Raw genomic sequence first — 24336 nt, 5'->3', positions numbered from 1 at the left:
TTGTCATTTATTTTAAATCATTATAATGGTTGGATATGTATTTGTTGTATTTTCTCATGGATTTTATTGTGTACACTGGAACTAAAGTTAGCTTGGGAAATTTAGATGAATTTTGCTAATAGTGGTTCTGTGATTATAGTGCAGGCTAGTGGTGCTCTGGAGAGACCACAGCAACACCACTACTTTGGATGGCGAGCTAGGCCCAACGAGCCAGAACCCCAGCTACAACTTCCTGCGGTCTGGTAGGAGGCTGCTGCGGCCTACACTCTCCCCTCTTGGTTTTCAGTCCCCCAAATCTCACTTCCGAGATTTCAGTTTTGGAATCTTAGTGCTGATCATCATACTTCCAATTTCAACCTGTCTAGACTGTCATACGCGTTGGACTTATATCACTCATGAAATAAACTTTATGGACATTGTTTGCCAGAGGTTGGACGAGGTTGCTGCACTGCCGTGCAGCGGATATTTTACAAGCTTGAATTGTTTTATCTTTTCTTGTCTGCAGATTTTGTAAATATTGGTGTTTGGTAATTGCACTTTATTTTCACTATAAATAACAATTGTAATCACAATATCTGTGGTTGTACGTTTATTGTACTTCACTCACCTCCTAGAGCCGAATCTGATATCTTCTGAATTAGCCGAACTACTCATAACCAACTTAAATTATTTTAGCTTATGTACTTGCTACATAAGACAAATTAGTGGCGAGCCAGCCAGGAGGTTGTGTCAAGTATAATATTGTTGTGTACATTCAGTCTCACTATCTCACCATATTACTATGAACATGGACTTGTTGGAGTCATTAGGTGTTAAAATACCAAACGCGGTGTCAGTGGCGTCCCCGCATATGAGGTTGAGGAGGTTGAAGATTTTCTTCTCCAGTATGGTGCTATTGAACGCTCCGTGCCAATAAACTCACCCGGCTCTGAGTTTAATAATATGCTCGTTGTTGAGTTTAAAACGGGGTCTGCTTTTGATTTTTTGGGTCCGATTCTGCCATATGCATTTAAGCCCTCAGATAATGAATATCATATAAAAAGCTTGTCTAAAATCTATGCGGCTACTGTCGGGTGCACAAAGACTAAGACTTATTTAGCTGACTTAAAACAAGTAGCAAAACTGTCTGGTCAGGATTTTGCTGAAGTTCTCCAAGAACTAATGACCCAAATAAATGGAGCTGTTTCAGAACTGCGCCCAGGAAAACCAGAAGGGCTCAAGCAGGAATGTACTGCCACATCTGAACACAAAACGGCTGCTACTCCGGATCAACAAACCCACAACACGGCTATTCCTGTCACTTCTTCAGCTACCCTACATCCTACAACAACAGAAGGACATTCTACCAGCATGTCTGCAGCTGAGTTGAATCCACCTGAAGTACAGAGGTATGTTGTGGAGCATATAGTAAAGAGCGAAGATGTAAACATACGTTCATCTCATAAGCTGCGCATGTTTTCTGGGAGAATACAACACCCACAGCATGAGGTGGACTATGATACATGGCGCTCTGGAGTGGATCTCATCTTAAAGGATCCAGCCATTTCAGAACTGCGAAGATCCAGACACATCCTTGATAGTCTTTTACCACCTGCAGTGGACATAATCAAGCACCTTAACCCCGACCTACCAGCAGAGACTTATATTCAACATCTTGATTCTGCTTATGGAATTGTACAGGACAGGGAAGAACTTTATGCGAAGTTTATGGACACGCTGCAGAACTCGGGTGAGAAACCATCCGGCTACCTACAGCGACTTCAGGTGGCCCTGAGTTTAGCTGTCAAGCGAGGAGGAGTCAAGCAGAGTGAAGTGAACAGGAACCTGCTCAGCCAATTCTGTAGGGGATGTTGGGATAGCAATCTTATCTCTGAGCTTCAGCTGAAGCAGAGAAAATCCAACCCACCTTCTTTTGCAGAACTGTTACTCCTATTAAGAACTGAAGAAGACAGAGAAGCTAGCAAAACTCTGAGGATGAAGCAACATTTGGGAACACCAAGACACAGAGTTGCAGCTCAAGCTCAGTTCGCAGTAGAAGAAGAAAAGGGGGTCTGTGCTGCGTTGTCCACTCTCACCCAGCAGATGGCGGAGATACAAAAGCAACTTGCCGCTTTAACTGCTTCCCAGTCTCGTCAGTCCTGTACTCCTGTCCCAAAGCAGCACCAGAAGCCAAGAACGGATATACAGGGGAATATATCACCTAACCCTAAGCCTGGTTTCTGTTTCAGGTGTGGGGAAGATGGACACATTAGACCACAGTGTGAGAACAGACCCAATCCTGCATTGGTCAATGCAAAACGCAAACAGTTCAGTGAAAGGAAACCAAAATGGCAGAAGCGGAATTCATCAACTGGACATTTAAACTAGATACAGTTCCTGTAATGGGACGTACAGGAACTGTGCAGGACCCACATTGTCCCGCAAAGGAGGAAAGGAACAAGGAGGAAATTGTTCACTGTGTAGACCTACACACTTGTCCGAAGGCAACCACAATGTTACCTCATGGGTTAGTTGGGTCAAGATGCACAACAGAGGTGACCCTAGCAGGCCATCCACAGAAATGCCTGCTTGATACAGGATCACAGGTTACTACAATACCTGTATCCTTTTACAACAATCATCTTCATGAACAACAAATTCAACCACTCCGTGATCTTCTCCAGGTGGAAGGTGCTGCGGGTCAAACCATTCCATATCTTGGATACATTGAGATTTCCGTCAAGTTCCCCAGAGATTTTGTTGGTGAAGAATATGAAGTAACAACATTGGCTCTAGTTGTTCCGGATGTACATCCTGACGTTCCCGCTACTGTGCTAATTGGGATGAACACCCTGGAACCCCTGTATGAACAGCATCTTAACCAGCATCCGAGCTATCAGCCTAGCACTCATGGGTACAGAGCGGTGTTGAAAACACTACAGCTGTCACACAAGCAGAAGGAGAATGGCAGCATTGGGAATGTGAGGCTACTAAGCAAAGCTCCAGTGCGTGTTCCGGCCGGCCGCACTATTGTCATCCAGGGCTCTGCCAAAGTTTCCACCCCATTGTTTAGCCAGAGTGTTCTCCTACAGCATCCTGCTTCCACCTTACCTGGGGGTTTGTGTGTCAGCAGTTGTCTCATCAACTTCCCAGTTCTTTCTCCATACAAGGTTCCTGTGGTTATTACGAATGAGTCGGAGCAAGATACCTTCTTGGATTTGGAAACCTACCACTGCATCTTGTCTGAACATCGCGTGACCCATCTTCCAGTCAGGAACACTACCACCAGCCTGAACTTTGATTTTGGTGATTCTCCACTGTCACCTGAATGGAGGACGCGAGTCATAGGCAAGCTGAATGACATCTCGGAGGTCTTTTCGCATCATGACTTGGATTTTGGATGTACATCAGCTGTCAGACATCATATTCCACTCCATGACAATACACCGTTCAAGCAACGTGCCCGGCCAATCCATCCACAAGATTTCGAAGCTGTCCGCCGTCACCTGCGTGAGCTCCTGGAAGCCGGCATTATAAGGGAATCATCGTCTCCTTTTGCTTCGCCTATCGTGGTGGTCAGGAAGAAGAACGGTGAGGTCCGGCTGTGCATAGACTATCGGAAACTAAACCTTCAAACCATCAAGGATGCATACCCCTTACCTAATTTAGAGGAATCCTTTTCAGCACTCACTGGTTCTAAGTGGTTTTCAGTGCTCGACCTGAAGTCCGGTTACTACCAGATCCAGATGGAGGAGGAAGACAAGGCAAAGACTGCTTTTGTGACTCCTCTTGGGTTCTGGGAGTTTAACCAAATGCCTCAAGGTGTTACCAACGCCCCAAGCACCTTTCAGCGCTTGATGGAGCGATGCATGGGGGACCTTCACCTAAAGGAAGTGCTCGTTTTCCTGGATGACTTAATCATCTATTCGGACACTCTTGAGGAACACGAACGAAGGCTGCTGAGAGTCCTGAACCGGTTGAAGGAATATGGGCTGAAACTGGCACCGGAGAAATGTCGATTCTTCCAAAAGTCTGTAAAGTACTTGGGTCATATTGTCTCTGAGGAAGGAGTTCAAACAGATCCCGAGAAGATAGAGACCATCAAGACATGGCCGGTTCCCCAGACTCTGAAACAATTGAGATCTTTTCTGTGTTTCGCTGGTTATTACCGCCGGTTTATAAAAGACTATTCCGTCATTGCCAAACCCCTCAATGACCTGACTCGTGGATATTCTCCAGTTCAAAGATCAAAGACCCTGAAAGCTCGCAAGATACCCACCTACAGGCCAAACCAACCCTTCGGGGAGAGGTGGGATACCAACTGTCAAGTTGCATTTGAAACCTTGATTGAGAAGCTTACAACTGCCCCGGTTCTTGGGTTTGCAGACCCGTCTCGTTCATACATTCTGCACACCGATGCGAGTGTGACCGGACTTGGAGCTGTGTTGTATCAAGAGCAAGAGGAGAAACTCCGGGTCATAGCTTATGCTAGCCGCGGATTGTCGCAGAGTGAGAGCCGTTATGCAGCCCACAAGTTGGAATTCCTCGCCCTTAAGTGGAGTGTGACCGAGAAATTCCAAGATTACCTGTACGGGGCAGATTTTACAGTGGTGACGGACAGTAATCCACTGACCTACGTTTTGACAACAGCTAAACTGGACGCTACTGGACACCGTTGGTTGGCTGCATTGTCAACGTACTCCTTTAAACTTCTGTACAGAGCTGGCAAACAGAATTGTGACACTGATGCGCTTTCGCGGCGACCTTACTCCTGCTCCAATGATGAAGTTTCTAATGACCATGAACTCATTCGTCAGTTCATTTCTCAACACACAGCTGATTCTGATGTCCTCCCGGAAGAGACTGTGAGAGCAATCTGCCAAAGTCATTTGGTCAGAGCCACACGGCCGGGTGACTGCGGTGAGGTTGGCTTCACACTTGTCGAGTCTTTGTCAGTTCAAATGGATACCATCCCTGACAGTTACTGTTCCGAGGACTGTCATCAGCTGCCTGTCGTTTCTACTCTTAACATCAAAGAGAAACAACACTCAGATCCCTGCATTTGAGAGCTTATTCACCAGCTTGAGACTGGGGAGAGGGTTCCACCAACAGCTAGAGCTGAGCTCCCTGAACTTCCGTTCTTGCTCAGAGAATGGTCCAGGTTGGAGCTGGTGGATGGAGTCCTGTACAGGAGGAGACGGGACAATGGAGACCTTTTATACCAGCTTGTCCTTCCAGAGGAGTTGCGGCCATCAGTCCTGAAAAGCCTCCATGAGGATATGGGCCATATGGGGATTGAACGTACACTTGACCTTGTCCGTACGAGATTCTACTGGCCTAAAATGGCAAAGGATGTTGAGCAGAAGATTAAGACTTGTGGCCGCTGTGTGCGCCGAAAAGCCTTGCCGGAAAAAGCTGCTCCACTTGTCAGCATAAAAACATCTCGACCCCTTGAGCTTTTGTGTATGGATTTTCTTGCTCTTGAGCCTGACACTAGTGGCACTCGTGATATCTTAGTCCTGACTGACCATTTCACTAAATTCGCTGTTGCCATTCCAACATCCAATCAAAAGGCAAGAACTGTGGCGAAGTGTCTATGGGAGAATTATATCATTTATTATGGCATTCCTGAGCGAATCCATACCGACCAAGGGCAAGATTTTGAGTCAAGACTAATAAAAGAATTGTGTGAGTTTGCAGGCATTCAGAAGAGCCGTACAACCCCTTACCATCCGAGGGGAAATCCAGTGGAGCGATTCAACAGGACGTTGCTGGCAATGTTGGGGACCTTGGAGACAAAACAAAAAACAAGGTGGAAAGAGCATGTGAAACCGCTGGTTCACGCCTATAATTGTACCAGGAATGAGGTTACAGGGTTTACTCCTTACGAACTCATGTTCGGTAGAACACCTCGTCTACCTGTGGACCTGGCGTTCAATCTGCCACTGCGGGAATCCAAGCAAAAGAGTCACTCACAGTACATTAAATCACTGAAATCGAGATTGGAGGAAAGTTTCAGTATTGCCTCCAGTAACGCTACAAAGGCTGCCGATCGAAATAAAGCACGCTTTGACAACCGTGTGATACCATCAGCATTGGAACCAGGTGATCGTGTGCTTGTGAGGAATGTCCGCCTTCGAGGGAAGCATAAACTTTCAGATAAATGGGAGGAAGAAGTTTATGTGGTTGTCCATCGGGCTGGGGACCTCCCGGTCTACAAGGTAAAACCTGAGAACAGCGATAGACCTATGCGGACCCTTCACCGCGACCTCCTCCTTCCATGCGGCTTCCTCACGGGCAGTGAGGTTAACTTGGAATCACCAGAGCAATCGCTTCCGCACAGACCAAGAACTCGGCAGCAGAACCCGGATTTAAATTCCTTCACAGAACCTCTGGTTGAGGATGAGGATACAGGAAGCTTGGTTTCATTATATGTTAATCCTCCAACGTTGCACTTCACTGTGGAAAAACAGAATCATTTTCCAGATTCATCTGACGGTGGGAGCCTAGGACCACTGATTTTGGATCCTTCAGTTGAAGTGGAAGTGCAAGGGGAACCAGCCTCTGTGTCCAGTGTTCTTCCTCCAGCAGGGGAGTCTGGTGGTGAGCAATCTGACTCTGATGTGGAAGACATCCTACTTGAACTTGGTGAAAGTCACCCTGAAAACAGAAATGGCTTACCTGAAAACTTACTTGGAAATGGAGACATACTTGTCGACATTCCTGTCGTTGCTGTTGAAGATTCTCCTGAAGAGTCTAGTGTTATTGAGCAGGACACTGACATAGGTGACGGGCTAAGACGTTCACAACGACAAAGAGCACCACCTGACCGACTTCACTATTTCACTCGTGGCAATCCTCTGATTTCCGTTGTCCAAACGATGTTGCATAGTCTTTCCGATGCATTGGGCCATAATGCTAGCCGTCCTTCATCTGTTCACGTTGTCTAGCGTTTAACATGCGACGGGACGTGCATGGTTAAGGCGGGGAGGATGTAACCCACATAAAAATAAAAAGAACTGCGTCTATAACTAGATTGGAATCTTAAATTCCAACCGGAGCGTGTCCGTGAAGGCATCGTGACGCGTCATGACGCACGCCACGCCACGAGTCTGCACATGCCTGTTGTGACCAATCACATTCGCGAGGCACCGATATATGCCTTCCGGGTTGTCGTCTCGAAAAGACGCGGGGGAGAGGCGTTAGCGGATGGAAGCAACAGGTACGTAGGGCGAGCGCTTTTCGCTGTTTACTATCTTGGCTTGTTTTTGAATTAATTGTGGATTGCGTTCAAAAGTATTTTGATACCGCCGCGGGTAGATGCGTGGGGCTCGTATGTGACATCGCACGTAGTGAATGGTGAGTTGAGCCTGAATGTTTGTTTGTATTTGTAACCTGTATCAGTATGCCAGTGCTATTAGCTGATGGGATAGCTGAGGCTGAGGTCTTCCTGCGGTCTGGCAGGAGGCTGCTGCGGCCTACACTCTCCCCTCTTGGTTTTCAGTCCCCCAAATCTCACTTCTGAGATTTCAGTTTTGGAATCTTAGTGCTGATCATCATACTTCCAATTTCAACCTGTCTAGACTGTCATACGCGTTGGACTTATATCACTCATGAAATAAACTTTATGGACATTGTTTGCCAGAGGTTGGACGAGGTTGCTGCACTGCCGTGCAGCGGATATTTTACAAGCTTGAATTGTTTTATCTTTTCTTGTCTGCAGATTTTGTAAATATTGGTGTTTGGTAATTGCACTTTATGTTCACTATAAATAACAATTGTAATCACAATATCTGTGGTTGTAAGTTTATTGTACTTCACTCACCTCCTAGAGCCGAATCTGATATCTTCTGAATTAGCCCAACTACTCATAACCAACTTAAATTATTTTAGCTTATGTACTTGCTACACATGCATGTGAATATAAAGTATCACAACATCAGGCACATGCAGCCTAAGTGTTTAAACAAAGACTGATAACATAACAGCAGCAGTGATGATCAGAGTTTATGGTGAATCCAGCGTCTCGAGTTCACCGAGTTCTGGAGGCATCAAAGAGGTTACAGTTGTATTGGAGAAATCCCAAAACTTTACAAATTCATACAAAGACAGAAAGCCTGGTGAAATAAATTACTGACACAGTTGGATGTTAAAAGTAAAGACATGAGTACAAATGTACTCACAGAGCTTTGTTGGAGGCTTTGACCACTGGCAGCAGCCTCAGAAGAGCCTCCTCTGAAGCAGAGTATTTCTTCAGGTCAAACACATCCAGATCTTTTTCTGATGACAGTAAGATGAAGACCAGAGCTGACCACTGAGCAGGAGACAGTTTATCTGTGGAGAGACTTCCTGATCTCAGGGACTGTTGGATCTCCTCCACTAGAGAACGATCATTCACTTCATTCAGACAGTGGATCAGATTGATGCTTTTCTCTGCAGACAGATTCTTACTGAGGTTCTTCTTGATATACTGGACTGTTTCCTGATTGGTCTGCCAGTTACTTCCTGTCTGTGTCAGCAGACCTCGTAGGAGAGTCTGATTGGTCTGCAGTGAAAGACCCAGGAGGAAGCGGAGGAACAAGTCCAGGTGTCCATTTGGACTCTGTAAGGCCTTGTTCACAGCACTCTGGTGGAGAGATTGTAGGTTTGGTTTGTTAAATAATTTAGATTTCTTGGAGGTTGTTTGTTGTTGTTCCAGCAGATTGAGTCCAGAGTTGATGAAGGTCAGATGGACATGAAGAGCAGCCAGAAACTCCTGAACACTCAGATGGATGAAGCAGAACACCTTGTCCTGGTACAGTCCGCTCTCCTCTTTAAAGATCTGTGTGAACACTCCTGAGTACACTGAGGCTGCTCTGATATCGATGCCACACTCTGTCAGGTCTGATTCATAGAAGATCAGGTTTCCTTTCTGCAGCTGATCAAAAGCCAGTTTTCCCAGAGACTTAATCATCTTCCTGTTCTTTTTATTCCAGTGTGGATCTGTCTCAGTTCCTCCATCATACTTGACCTTCTTCACTTTGGCCTGAACCACCAGGAAGTGGATGTACATCTCAGTCAGGGTCTTGGGCAGCTGTCCTCCCTCTCTGGTTTCCAGCACATCCTCCAGAACTGTAGCAGTGATCCAGCAGAAGACTGGGATGTGACACATGATGTGGAGGCTTCGTGATGTCTTGATGTGGGAGATGATCCTGCTGGCCTGCTCCTCATTTCTGAATCTCTTCCTGAAGTACTCCTCCTTCTGTGGGTCAGTGAACCCTCTGACCTCTGTCACCATGCCGACACAGTCAGGAGGGATCTGATTGGCTGCTGCAGGTCGTGTGGTTATCCAGAGGTGAGCAGAGGGAAGCAGTTTCCCCTTGATGAGGTTTATCAGCAGCACATCCACTGAGGTGGACTTTCTAGGGTCAGTTAGGATTGTAGTTTTGTGGAAGTCCAGAGGAAGTCGACACTCATCCAGACCATCAAAGATGAACACAACCTGGAAGTCTTCAAAGCTGCAGATTCCTGCTTCTTTGGTTTCAGTAAAGAAGTGATGAACAAGTCCCACCAAGCTGAACTTTTCCTCTTTCAGCACATTCAGCTCTCTGAAAGTGAATGGAAATATGAACTGGATGTCCTGGTTGGCTTTGTCTTCAGCCCAGTCCAGGCTGTATTTCTGTGTTAAGACTGTTTTCCCAATGCCAGCCACTCCCTTTGTCAGCACTGTTCTGATTGGTTCATCTCTTCCAGGTGAGGCTTTAAAGATGTCTTCTTGTCTGATGGTTGTTTCTGGTCTGTCTGGTTTCCTGGATGCTGTTTCAATCTGTCTGACCTCATGTTCATCATTGACCTCTGCAGTCCCTCCCTCTGTGATGTAGAGCTCTGTGTAGATCTGATTCAGGAGGGTTGGGTTTCCTGCTTTAGCGATGCCCTCAAACACACACTGGAACTTCTTCTTCAGCTTAGACTTAAGTTTACGATGACAAACAGCAGCTGGAAGTTCTGAATAATAATAATAAAAATACAACTTTAACAATCATATTTTACAAAATGCTGATGACAATTTCTGACCCACTGAGAAATGACTGAACACACTGGTGTCACAAGTCTCTCATTTATCCAGCAGCTTAAATCTTTAGATAAATCCTCTTACGTCTCTGCAGACGGTCAGCCAGCTCCTCCTGCTTCATTCTCCTCAGGAAGTCCACTGTGATCTTCACAAATGCCTCTCTGCTGTTTCTCCTCTGCTCATCATCCTCCCTCTGAAACTCCAAGCACTGGGGCTTATTTGGATTCAGAGCCTTCTGGATCTTCTTCAGCTCGTTCTTCACAAAAGTGATGATGTTGTCCTCCAGCAGCTGGAACAGAATATTTATGAATGACCCACCACTCTGATCTTTAGTCTACACAACATCCACTTCTTTACCATCAAGGGGCATATCATCCACGAACTCTTTACCAATTATAAGTTTGGCTTTATCTGATTAACTGAGACTTTGTCCACAACTCCATGATCCCAAAGCGTTGATTCTGTTCATATGAATGCAGCGATTTCAGTGGGAGAAACATTTCACTGGTGTTCAGAGCTGAACTACCAACAGGTTGATGATCAAAGCCAGAAACTTGGAGATGTTTCAGGTGACTGAGTTGATCGTACAGACAACTGGTCTTAAAGGTTCACTCTGTTTACACATACAGATCAGTATTTAAGGTTTGACTCTCATCATCCACTGGGGCACAAACTGGGCGTCATCAGGACACAACAACACAGAACAAACACCATCCCCACAGACACAGCAGCCAGGGAAACAGAAGAACTTCACATCAAGAAGGTCCTGAGTAAATGTGAACGCTGGTTTGAGGGCGGAGTCAAGGAGGCCATTTATGTGAAAAGGAAAGACCATCTCTGAATGGAGGAGGGGCCTAAGGGTACAACTGTCACCATCTTACAATGCTGTGATTGCAGCCATTCCCCAGCTCTCTGTGAACTGGACTCATGAACATTGATCAACAACCATTGATCAATGGTCCTGACAATATGCGTACCAATGATCAATGAACTGACCTCCCAGCCCATTGTTCCTTCAGTGGGCTGGTTTCAGTCATACAAATGTCCTGTTTATAAGATTGAAACCTGCAGTCAGCTGAGACTGAAGAAGTCACCTGATGATGATGAAACGTTTCTCCCACTGAAAACATCCAGATGAACAGAATCAAGCTTTTTGGGATTTACGTACCTGGATGATTGAGCATCAAGACACAACTCTGTGACTTTTCTCAGATGAATAAATCCTCTCCTCCAGCTTTGTTTACATCTACCAGCCCTGTGGCGCTGCCCAGGGACAATAATCTATGTGAGAGGTGGAAAGTCATACAGGTGTCTGCTCCTGCCTTCAGTTATTTTATCTACTGTGTGTCAACTGGCTGAACCTACTGCAACTGTCTACTGTCTCCCTAAACTCAACAATGACTTAGTGATCTATCCATTCTCTGACCAAAGACATCCTGCTGCAGGAGGTTAACATAGCAGCCAATGATGATCCCACTCACTGTGAACAACACATTTGGACCTGATTTGCTGCTCTGGTTTACACGTGAACTTCCACTGCTGCTGTCACCAACTTGAGAGGCTCTACAGAAAAACTGGATTTGTCCATAAAAATCATAAACTACATTACAAGGACAGCATTGCTCAATCAACTCTAATTACTACTGACATGTTATCTCTTCTAACTAAGGTACAGACACTCAAACTTGCTGCTTTCAGTGAGAAGTCAAATGTCTGAATATGAGCTGGAAGCTGCTGAGAGTCCTCCTCCTTCCCGTGGGGTTTACTTTCTCTACTACTTTCACTATAAACACGCCCCTTTCATGCACCTGCAGAGGGCCACCAGCAGATGGAGCTGTCTTAAACAAATCCACTTGGATAGTTAGCTGTAGATGACTTTATCAGTATGACTGTAGGACTTTGAGTTATTCTTTAGATTTATTTAAACTCTTATATTGTGCACAAGTGTTGAGCGACCCATAATTTCTCTGTACTTTTCATAAGAGCAGCCAGACTTTCAGCTGGTTTTTCTTTGCTCTGCAGGTTTTATGAAGGTGTGTCAAAGTTGTTCTTTGGACATTGGCTGCTTTTTAAACCATTTTCAGTCCTCGTACAGGAACATTCTTCAAGCTAAATCCAAGTGTGTTAGACCAGAGTTAACCTGATAGATATGTGTGGGTGTGTAACTCTTAGAAGCTGATTGGCTGCTTTTTATGGGGGCTGGGTCTTTGGAAAGTGTTTTAGTAACACACCCTGAACTGCACACTTTAACAAACAACATGAGATTTTAACAGTAATGTAAAACTCATGTGATTCACTGTTATTAAGCACAAACACATCTATGGCCCTGTTTCCATTAGTAGCTGCTCAGATCGACTCACCACAGGTCGCCACGACTGGACTGGATCCACTGGTTTCCATTACAGTTGAGGACCACCTAATGTGGTCGTCTCAATACAGCCGAGTGTCAGCTCACATCATTAGTAAGTGCTAATGCTGCTAATTTCCATCATATTTGTCATTTATTGCTCAAAGTTTTTGAAGAAACAGTTATTCAGCTTCATTCCCACTGATCTCGACTACAAACTGTTTCACTTTGGTTTCTGTTTAAAGCCTCGATGTTTAAAACGTTTCCCTGTGATCACATTTGCACCGTCTGATTTCAAAGTTTGTTTCTTTTGGTCATTTAGTCCACAGAGTCCTTGGTGTTCTGAAAGGGACCTATAAATAAATGCATTATTATTAATATTAAAGTAGTTGTTGTACATGTACAGACCATAAATATGGAGTCCAGCTGTGTTTGATGCTGCTGGGCAGACTGACCACTGGGAACCTCTGAGCTCTGCTGGTCCACTCTGTGGAGGAACCATGAAGGATTAGATCAACACAGGATAAAGATCCAGGAGTTTCTGCTCAAATAACTTCATCTGAATCAAGTCTGTCAAGTTTTAAACTCTCAGATTGTGAACATATCAGTAATTTTCAGTCTGTTTTCATGGACGTCCTTTCAGTGGTGATGTCAGGGATGATTTTGAAGAAGCTCATCAAACTGAACCATCAGCAGATCACCGCTCCAAAACCAGAACATGATCCGAGTCTCCCTCCACCACCAGAACACCAGCTTTACTAACGTGGTAGATCAGTGTAGTACAGATCAATAACTGATGAGTCATTTGATCAAAATCACTGAGTGCTTCACGTCTGACCCTCTGATGCTTCTGTAGACATTTTGCATATTTAATGAATGTCTGACAGTTTTACATTCATTCTATGAACACAGTGGAAATGTTGTGTTATAGTCTCCATGTTGTTTCCAGCATCATAAATTCTTAAGTTCAGAAAATTAGATTCTTTCTTCACAGCTGAAAAACAACAACATTTATTCTCTATTGAAATCTGCATCGTCCACTCCAAAGGTCACAATCTGAAGGTAACATCTGGTTTTGTTCCCTGTGGTTAACTCTGAGCATCAGTATGGTGGGATTTATCCACTACATCCACACCACTGTGGTTCAGTGTTGTCCTGATGGAGTAACAGCAGCCAGTATGATCCAGGCTTTAGCTGCTGGGTCTCTGTGTGACCTCTCAGACTGTTTAACAGATCAGACACAAAGAGAATCAGAGCAGCTCTGTTCTTTAAAGACAAACATGAACCCACTCAGGTCACACTTTCCCCACAGATATGAGCATCACTGTCCTCAAACAGCAAATGACCAAGTCGAACATTTGGATCTTTTCTCTTTCATTGTTTTCTTTTTAATGAATCTTTGTAACAATCTGAGGATGTTTCAGGTCATATTTATCCAGGAAACACAAACATGTAAAGGAGTCATCACAGCTCTCTGACCTCGTTGCTCCAGGTTCACCACTGAAGTCTGGAGGGAAATCTTTGGACCGGTCACTCCTCACAGACGGACAGCTGGACCCTGCAGACTGTGACCTCTGACCTCTGCAGACACAAACATGATTGAAGCAGCTGTGATCACACAGACTGCAGATAATGCAGCTGTTTCCTGTCAGTAACATCCTCTTAGATTAGAGTTCAGCTTTTTACAGGAAAACTGGACAAAACTGATTTTTGTTACAAACTCATTTTCATTTCCTCTCAGCTCACAAACACAGTCAGACAATCAACCAGAGTCAACACTGATTATAATGTCAGTGCAGAATTATTTCTGTTACTCAGTGAGTTCAGCTCTCTGACCTCGTTGCTCCAGGTTCACCACTGAAGGCTGGATTATGACCTTTGGACCAGTCACTCCTCACAGACGGACAGCTGGACCCTGCAGACTCTGCTCTGTCCTCCTCTTCCTCCATCATCATCTTCAGTCAGTCTGAGAGGTAAACCACAAACACTCAGTGAGTTCACATTAACAGGAGGAACTGAGTTACAGTCGCTGACCTCTGACCTGTCATGTGACCATGAAACCAGGTCAATATGTCTGTAGGTTCAGTCATCCAGGTCATGTGATCTAAGGAGCTTGGAGAGAAAAGAGACGTCTTTAAGTTTCTGGAAGACGTTTCATCTGAGAAGCTTCTTCAGCTCTAAAACCAAACGGTGGAGAGTCCCAGATATTTAAACCTGAGAGGGAAAGAAAGCATGTCGCTGACCCACCACTGATGTTATTTCAAGGAGGAAACTGAGAGCCTTTGCACCAGGAGCACAAACATCAGCTCCAGCAATGATCCACTGATGTGTTTTTATTCCATGTATGAATGTTGTTATTGACAGAGATGACGTTTGTGTGTCAGTGATGCAGTGACTGTTGTTGTTACCTGTACAGGCTGGTTAGACTCTATGAAACAGATCATACAGATCTCTGCATGTTAGAAGAGACTATTAAAGGTCATGAATGAGACAAAGGCAGGGAGGCGTCCTTTACAGCTAAACAGCAGAGTGAGAGAACAGCCAGCACCTCTACATTTATCACATTATACAGCACATGTATGATACTGACAGGGATGAGAAGAATTTAGTGATTCTGATCCCATCATTGATATTACTTATTGATTCTCAGTAGCTCTGCTCTGACAGTCACCACCATCACTGAGCAGCATATCAAAGACATTTGTGCACATTAACTGCATGTTGTGGCTCAAATGTTTGTGCATGTTGGAGGCATTTCCTCTTTGTTGTGATCAGTGTTGGTCATTACTCAAAACAGTCATTATTACACATATTACACAGAACACTTTAATTAAAAGTAATGGAGTACGTTACTTCATTACTCCTCATAACATTACTTTGATGTTAAAATGAACAAATGAGCATGTAACAACATAAAGCTGAGGTACAGCCCCACACACCAACACAGATCCTGATGAGGTCACGTGATGTTTCTCTGAGTGTTTATGAACACAAATCAAAGATGAAACAGCACAAAGACACTTCAAAGTGATTCTACTGTAGAAACATGAACAGGTAGAAACCTGCAGCCTGACTGCTCATCACTTTGTTACCTGTTCAAGTTCAGCAGCAGCAGCTCACTTTATCACGGTGCTGGTCTGGGGTCAGTGTTTACTCAGCTTTAACTCACTCTGGGTTCTTGGCTAGCCTAGCGTTAGCTTAGTGTTAGCATGCTGTGTGCTAGCTTAGCGTCAGAGCTCTGCAGGTGTCTCGTGTGTAAATATTAATCACAGTGACAGTAAAGGAGGTAAAGGGCTGTGACGTCATCACGTACGCTGCGTCCTCTGTGGGCTCTGACTGAACTCAAAGTACAAACTACAAGTACACAAACACGAACGTAGCTCAGAGTGGCGGACACACTCGGCCTCGTTGGTCCAGCTGTGAGTCCGTTACCGTGAACTATGGAGCGGCAGATTTGTGCTGAACTAAGCTGCACACAGCTGATGTTAGCCAGGAAACATTACACACTGACTTTAATGGAGAGACCGGAAATACAAACACACACAGTTTGTTGTGTGAAGAAATCAAACACGAGCTGAACAAACAGTAAAGTTCCTAAAGACAAACTGTTAAAGGAGGAAACAAAGCAAACTTACAGTTTCTTCACACCAACAACAAGCTCCACTCCACACCTGGACACTAAACACGGACACACAGGTGAGCTGCTTCCTGGAAGGAGGCGGGGCTCCACCTGAAACTCAGCACAGGTGGGAGGGGCTCAGCTCTGTGTGTGCTGATGTGTTAACTTTAAAAATATGCCGTCTGACTGCTCAGACTGAGTCAGAGTAAAGTTCACATGCTGACGTGTGGAGACATGAAACCTTGTTGTAGCTGCAGGTGTGAACACACTGATCCCAGATCAGCTCTGCTGTATTTGTAACATGAACATTTCTGCTGCAAAGCTTCAAATGTTCAGCATGTTTCTCTGTTTCCAGTCTATAGATCCAGTCACACTTTCTACCTTCACGTGTGCAGTAAAGACTGAGAGCAGAGCTGAAAGCAAGCGTCCAATCAGTGAGCAGCATCAACACCTGAGCTTCATTCAGACTCTGTTATTGAAGATGTTGTTGGTACAAAGTTCATCTGCTGCTCACATGAATCCATGAAAGATTTATTTCACTGAATGTTTCTTCAAAGCTCATTTCAACCTGTTGAAGTCATGAATGAAAGTGCAGACTGAGAGTGGATCACATGATGTTTGAGGTGTGTCATGTGACATGTTCAGTATTGTCACACATGTCTAGATTGTCCCTGATATCATAACTGCTCAAACACTGATGATTATATTTGAAGAATTATTCCTGATGGCAGCAAAGTTTGAATGGAGCTCTCTATCTGTGCTGATTTGTCGCCCTCTGGAGGTCAAAGCACAAACTGCATGATGTCACTGTAACCACCACAGAGACAGGAAGTGTTTTTATGACTGAAACACTGAAATGATGCTAACGGCTGTCGTTAGGCTCACTGACAGCAGTGCTGATGTGTTCATGTCAAACACTGGCTCAGGTCAGACTCCTTCATCCTTCTCCAGCGTGAGGCCGCCCTCAGACCCACAGGAGCCCTGACCTTTGACCTCCTGACCCTAACCATTTTAGTCTTGTTGCATCTTTAAATGCAAATCCTGTGAAATGGTCAGGGGCGGCTCTAGAGAAATTTTCTTAGGGTGGCAAAATCAAAGCCTTTTCCCCCCAAACACATATGCAGGTGGTTACATGTGGTTAAAATGATTCAAATGCAGTAAGTATGCACGTTTTTCATATAAATATAGTCTATAACTTAATTATTGTCTGTACCCACATGATTACACACTTTAGTTACATGAAACATGTGAGTTTTGATGTTATGTACTGTACAGCCTGTATATTAAATACATATGTAGCCCAATAAGTATAAACTCCAGAAAGCTACACAACATGGGGCGCTTCATTTACAAACACAAGTCTAACTTAAGTTTCACTGTTTTTGTTAGAAAACAGTCACATTGTTGCAGCTTAAATGACACAAAATGTCAGAAATCTGCACTGTCATGAACAAACATGTAAACCTCATTTTTCATGATTTGTTGGATTCACCCTCTGAGGTCTGAAACACAACCGGACATTTGTGACTCCTTTGAGTTTACGTTTGTATTTCACCCTCAGATTGTTTCATTTTATTTTTTCCTCCTCTTGCTTTGTTTGGTATCTTTTCAGCTCAACTGAATTTAGTTGTTTTTTCACTGACATACTGCATTAGTATTACTATTACTATTAATAGAACTATTACTGATCTGAAATCACACAAAGAACCTAAAATCCTAGCAGTATTTTTTACTGTAAAAAAACCACAGACGTGTTGGGTAAATGTTTATAACTTGAAATGCAAATATAAATTGTACATTTTGTAAACAGATACAACTATTTATCTAAAAATGCAGCCAATACACCTGCTGTTTTTTCATTTTCTACAACCATTTAAAATAGCACTCACCTTCCTCCATTTCCACAGTGTAACATCCACCCACCTGTGTAAAATCAGAAATTCCCATGGTGTTGTTCAAAATGTGCTCTGGCACAATCATAAGCATCACTTGCTACTGAAAACAAGAAGAAAGCCGTCCTGCTATGGGCTGAACCATTTGTTAATGTGGAGGGGGGGACACTATGGAATATATCCAGTTCTAGCATTTATATTCACTGCTGACTGTAACTACGCTCAAACTGTTAAACTTATTTTAATAAACAACACTGTCATATGCAAAACTGGGGTGGCACTTGGGGTGGCAAGGGATCATTTTAGGGTGGCACTTGCCACCCCATGCCACCCTTCTAGATCCGCCCCTGCTGATGAAGCCAACAGGTTCGCTTCATTTGCAAAAAGCAGATATGAGTTTCTGAGGCCACAGTCTTCTGTGGCAGAAGGGGAATCAGGGGAAGCCCTGGAGGAGTCCACCACCCACCAGAAACAGGTCTGAGCTCTCACTGCAGTTGTAAAGGGGCTACACAGCCCACATGAGGCTGAGGGATGCAGCCTTCTGTCAGACTGTCACTAACACAGAGAAACACCCGTGTACACTCATACTCATGGGCACATACACCAATCAGCCTCGACCCTTTCTTCCTTTGCATTTGTGGTTTGGTGCCATAAATGCACAACATAGAAGAGCCACCTCGACGGGACAACACTCAGCGGTTCATCTGTCTCTCTTCCACAGCATGTCTTTATCCTGTCTTCCTTCTCTCACCCAAACCAATCACAGCAGATGGCCCCGCCCCTCCCTGAGCCTGGTTCTGCTGGAGGTTTCTTCCTGTTAAAAGGGAGTTTTTCCTTCCCACTGTCGCCAAAGTGCTGCTCATAGGGGGTCATATGATTGTTGGGTTTTTCTCTGTATCTATAATTGTGCGATCTACTGTACAATATAAAGCGCCTTGAGGCGACTGCTGTTGTGATTTATATAAATAAAATTGAATTGAATTAAGAAGCTCAGAAACAAAAGTGTCTGGACTTTTTTAAGTTTCTTGAAGACATTTCATCTGAGAAGCTTCTTCAGTTTTACACTGTGTGCACAATTATTATGCCAGAACTATTTTTGAGGATTAATGTCATTATGGACCAAGGACAGTACTCTGGGTCTCCTGCAGAACAACTCGAGCTGTGATACCTGAATGAAGAGCCTCTGCTGCTTTAAAGAAGGAGGCTCGAGGCAGAGGTGAGGTGCAGACCAACCAGCTTTTATTCAGCAACTTTAACAGAAGGATCAGAAAAATAAAACTATACAGCACAGTGATGCTGACTGAAGCCACAGCATTAAACTAAACAAGCATCTGATCATCTTTAACAACATCTAATAAATAATGACAACTATTTAATCCTGTATTTCCTACAATAAAGCCTGTTCAGATATTTGTTGCTGATGGAAATGTAAAAGGCTCCCAGGAACCAAAGGACAAAAACAGAGGCAACAGTCACAGCTGCAAAGGATCCCCTAACACATAAACTGGTTCTAAGATATTTTCTAGCTCTGCAGAGGAGCTTGATTGCACGGACAGTAAAAAGTGGATTCAATAACAGCAGCGAGCGCTGAGTGATATAACGGTGCTGCGAGCAGCAGTGCAAAGGCTCACACAGAGACAGCAGCTACACTGTGTGTGGATGTGATCCACAGTCACAGCTGTGGGTTTCAGTCAGTGTGTCTCTAACTTCATGGTCACATTTCAAAGCTTATTGGAGCCAGAAGATGTTCAAGTAAAAGATTTATTGCTGTACTCGTCTACCAGGATAACAGGAGGTTCATAAAGCTGTGTAATACTTCAGCTTTCCATCATGGAGTAGTAGTTGTGTCCCTTTGTGTTTATTAGTGTGTTCACACGTCTACTTTAACTTCACTCTGTAATGAAAGGATTCAAATCACTGATAAATACATACATGCTGACTCTGAGTCTCAGTGAAGGAGGAAAGGATGGATGAAGGCAGCCTAGTGTGGGTCATGTGTGTCCAGCAGTCATCCAGGGCCTGGATCCATCTGTAACAGGAAGACAAAGTCCAGCCTGTAATCATCCTATCAGGCACAGCGTTTCCATCCAGCATCCTGACGACGCTAACAACCCGTCAAACGTCTCCTCTGGTCCACAGAAGTCACACTTCCTGTGTCATGTTTACCTTTTTAAGTGTGCTATTCAAGCCTGTGTGACCAACTCTGACTCTCCAGATTCCATCCTGGTCTCTGCTGCAGCTTCTTCTACACGACTGTTTTCTGTATAATAATATCTGCCTTTCCCGTCTCTGTCCCAGTGTGCCTGCCACTCGTCCTTCATCTTTACCTTCATTATACTCTTCACCTCACTTTCACTGTATTTTATAGTCAAACCTGCACGACTTCTTCTTGCTGCACCTTTTTAAACTTATCGTCCTGTTCATTGCATCAACACCGATATTCACAGGGAGCCATAAGAAATCCACTTCTATCCCTCTGTGTTTGATTCTATACAGTAAATGAAGTATATCAAAAACAATATGTTGCCTAGAGTCTGAAGACATATCACCTGTGCTCACTAGCACGCTGCTAGAGTCCCAGCAAACCACATACCTCCATATTAGTGCATCCTCCACCCAGTTCAAGCCAGTAACATCACTACCAGCTCCCAGTATAAACTGCCACATCATCTGTAATTCTTTTACTCATCACCAAACTTATTTGTGGGAGAACAAATGCAGCAGCCGTTCTTTTATCTGACAGTGTTGACGCATCAGTAAATATCCTCACATGACCTGAGGACTTTCCCACTATATGAACCTGCTTTTAGTCGCCCCTCCTCCCTCGCCACAAGCTTCCTTTACAACATAACTTATAAAAAACAACTTTATTGACAATCAGCAATAACAATTACAGACAGTCTAGAAGAAGAATCACATGATCAAGGAGCAGAAGTTTATGGTTTTAATAGCTTTTACATTTTGGGAAAGTTTTAAAAACATTGTTTGGTTTTCTTTCTAAAGCGTTGAAAGGACGGCTTTGCATCAGAACAGTAAGATCAGCAAATGAATCCATTAAAGTTCTTTTGCCTTGTTTGCAAAAGAAGCCAAACAACATTTGTGTTACAAAGAGAGACTTCAGAACAGATCAAAGATCACAAACATCAGGCACTGATGGAAACAGCCAAACACAGAAACAGAGGCACCAGCAGGTGAAGGAGGCCTGTTGTAGAAATGACTCTGAGTGCTCAGGTAGAAACGCATGAAGAACCAGTGCGTCTAATATTTGGAGACCAATCTGTGTTTGAGCGTCCTGGATGAAACACAGATCATGTTGCAGAGCGAGGACGTCGTCTTTCCTCCCGAGTGTGTAACTACAGGACATGTGCAGCAGGTTTAATCGTCCTCCTGACAGTTACTGATGAACGAGTCCTTCAGGGAGGCTCCAGGATCACTGTGGCTTTTACCAGCTGCTGCTAAACTGAGAGGTGTTGCTGCTTCATGTGTGAAGATGTTTGCATGGCTTTAACAGTGCAGACGTTCCTCATGTGCACCCATTTCATATGTTTTATTGTGATGTTTAGTAACATCTGCTTCCCTCCTTCAGGCAGACGATAAAGTGAGCTCAGCCTTAAACATGTGGAGAGAACGTTTGACCGACAGTCCTGGGACGACTGCAGAACAATGGTTTGTTTTTAATGATAAAGTTTCATAATGGAAATAAATGCTGAGCCTGTTTCATGATGTTGGCCCTGCAGCATCAGGCAGGATTAATACTGTAACAAACGTGTGTCACAGTTATAATGACTTTAAATGAAGACTTGGGTTGGATGGAGATGTCAGCTGGATTTGTGCTGACTGTCACTTTAAATGTTTTCAGTTCAGCTTCTAAATCTACTTTTGTATAATGTTTGCTGAGTTTTGCACTTCATGACGCTTTTAAGAAGAGCCAATAAATCCTGACTTTACACAAAAATAAAGGTTTAATGTGTTTAGTGTGACAGTGGAGGAGAGCGCACATAATAAGAGTCATTAACAGAATGGTGACAATTATAATCTGTCTCATTTTAGGAGCAGCTCACAGGCACAACAGACTACAGAGCAACCAAAGCACCAGTTAAACGTCCATGTGACCGGCTTACAGCCAATGAACAATCAGTCCCCACTGTCCCCACCAACATCACTGTACTGGAAAGACTGTGCTGCCATGGTCAGAGATGAACTGGTACTAAAATGTAAGGCAGCTGATGTGTGTGGCCTTAGCAGCACAAATGCATCACGGCTGCAACGCTGCAGTGTGTTTAAACATTTGAACATTTCTGTGGCTTCAAACCAGCAGCTCCTCTGTACTCAGTCGTGTTTGTGTGTCTGTCAAAGTGATTGTTGTCTTTAAAAAGCCTTTTATGTTGAGTTTTGTGAGCAGTGCCGAGCTTCTCTGTAGTCTAAGCCGAGTCGATATATTTGATTCCATGTTTGGTGTGATTTTCAAAGCCAGCAGCAGCAAACGCTGAACAAGCAAAGTTTGGGCCCATCAGAGACAGCAGTGGACCTGCTGACCTGTAGGTGTTGGAGGTGTTTGTGTGCAGCTGTGGGTCAGTCAGCTTTATTTCACTTATCCATGACAGAGCGCTGTTAGCTGTGAGTTAGCATCCACTGAGCTGTTTCATCTACTCTGTCACTGCCAGCAAGCAGAGCCCAGGGTTGGCTTCATAAGCTGGACGTGGCCTTGCTCAAGGGCACTTTAGCAGCACGTTCCCAGCAGTAACAGAGGGATTCAAACTGGTGACCTGGAGTAGGAATCACCCAGAAAAGTCACCTTATGCCAGAAGTTTTAGTGAGATGGGAACAACATTACAGCTCTGATGTCATTGACCTGTGCAGTGAGGACATATTGAACTGTGAGGACACAGCTTATAGGTTCAACACTGACCCTGGGTCAGCATGTGCAGGTGACATGGTGTTGGTGTCACCACTACAGACAGCTCAGGTTCAACTGGTTCTTCTTTGATTTGCTTCTATAGCACAAAGGTTGACACCAGTCTGGTCCAGTTAGCATCTGAATCCATAAACGTGTGAGCTCGTCCCACCAGAGGACGTCAGCATCATGGGGATAATGTCTACAGCAGGAAAACACAGGGACAGTTGGGTTTGCTGCACATCTGGAACACACAGTTAGCTCAGATATGTTCATGTCACTAACACCAATACAATGACTGAGTGCTCTATAGCAGCTAATGCTAACAACAGTAACACTGCTGTTTGTCATGGTTTTCAGACCAAATGATAACAAAACGTTGGGAAAAGTGAAATATTGGAACATGAAATCATAAATTATTACATTTAAACAACAATAATACAGCTAAATTTCCCCTGTTGGCTCATAAGCTGCTCACCTGGATGCTACATCAGTGCAGTCCTCTCTGAACATTAGATAATCAACACACACACACTTATTGTTGAGAGGCTGACTTCACTAAACTCACAGAAACTCTTAAGAAGCTCCTCAAATGATGACTTTGGAGTTTTGTGTTACTGTCAGTGTATAAAAGCTAGAAAAGGAAGAAAAGCAGGAGAAATGATCAAAGTGCTGCTGTGTGCAGGAAGAACTACAACATGTTAGTGAGAAACACAAACAGGGTGTGAAACACACTCCAGAGGAAACGCTGTGTGCAGGCTGTCTGTGACTTCCTGTGTCTCTGCCACAGACTGGGACAGACACCAGTGAAACCAGTCACTGTGGTCATGTGCTTGTAGCCAGCAGCCTGTGATGTGAGGCTGAAAACTGGTCTAGGCAAACCACTTGAAGGAACTGCAGCATCTAATATTGTTGAATTGGGGAAAGGAGGGCTAGCAGCCAGAACTGCACCAGAGTGACGGCTAAACTGGGGGGGCTGAGAGGGTGATTGACATGTTGCTGGATCAATCACTGGGAACTGCTCATGTTGCTGATGTGTTTGGGGAATGGCTTGTAAACCGCAAACAGAGGATTTGCTTTCATCAGAGACAGTGTGAATTGAAGATCTGGAGGAACTGCGAGAATGGGGAGGAGATAACTGTATCAGGAGTTGCCTAATCTCCCTCATTGTCATCAGGAGTTCCCTCATCACCTCATCTTGATTGGTGGGTAAAGGAGCAGGCGATGTCTCTGGTAGACTTCCTGACTCCCCATCAGGATCCTGCAGCCCATGTGTGTCTGTATCACTATGCTGGCATTCTGTTTGACTCTCTGTATCACATCGAGCACTTCTACTTCCAGGATACTGAACGTCATACTGCTGCAGGTGGGCAGGAGGTCGACTATCACGACCGGAACGTCTCAAATCTTCAGTCAATGGCTGCTGTGAATCCATGACGCTAACGCTACTCCGGCTCGGAGGACCATGTTTTGGAGGAAGGAAGGTTCAGGGTTTCAGTAGTCATCATCATGGGCTCATCGGATTAGAATGAGAATAAGCAGTCATCATTTGCA

General features: G+C 44.3%; 2 protein-coding genes across 4 annotated transcripts in view; both read right to left on the bottom strand.

Annotated features, from left to right (window-relative positions):
• Nucleotides 1–14489, bottom strand: part of LOC309702184 (NLR family CARD domain-containing protein 3-like) — a 46846-nt gene extending 32357 nt beyond the window's left edge. The window contains exons 1-6 of the mRNA XM_082526669.1: nucleotides 14419–14489; nucleotides 14214–14343; nucleotides 13857–13958; nucleotides 12786–12864; nucleotides 10115–10319; nucleotides 8163–9963 (exon numbers count right to left, since the gene is read on the bottom strand). Of these exons, the coding sequence (XP_082382795.1) occupies nucleotides 8163–9963; nucleotides 10115–10319; nucleotides 12786–12864; nucleotides 13857–13958; nucleotides 14214–14332 (2306 nt within the window). The 5' untranslated portion in view covers nucleotides 14333–14343; nucleotides 14419–14489. The remainder of the gene's footprint in view (nucleotides 1–8162; nucleotides 9964–10114; nucleotides 10320–12785; nucleotides 12865–13856; nucleotides 13959–14213; nucleotides 14344–14418) is intronic.
• Nucleotides 1–16063, bottom strand: part of LOC309702175 (protein NLRC3-like) — a 169632-nt gene extending 153569 nt beyond the window's left edge. The window contains exon 1 of one of the 3 annotated variants that reach the window (XM_082526653.1): nucleotides 16013–16063. The gene's annotated coding sequence lies outside the window, so the exon portion shown is untranslated. The remainder of the gene's footprint in view (nucleotides 1–16012) is intronic. The other 2 variants (XM_082526649.1, XM_082526658.1) reach the window with 2 other exon arrangements.
• Nucleotides 16064–24336: the final 8273 nt, after the last annotated feature.

This window comes from Aulonocara stuartgranti (assembly GCF_965226115.1).
Source record: "Aulonocara stuartgranti genome assembly, chromosome: 3".
In the NCBI taxonomy this organism is placed as follows: domain Eukaryota; kingdom Metazoa; phylum Chordata; class Actinopteri; order Cichliformes; family Cichlidae; genus Aulonocara; species Aulonocara stuartgranti.
The sequence above is the reverse complement of the archived record's forward strand: the minus strand, read 5'-3'. Positions and strand labels throughout refer to the sequence as shown.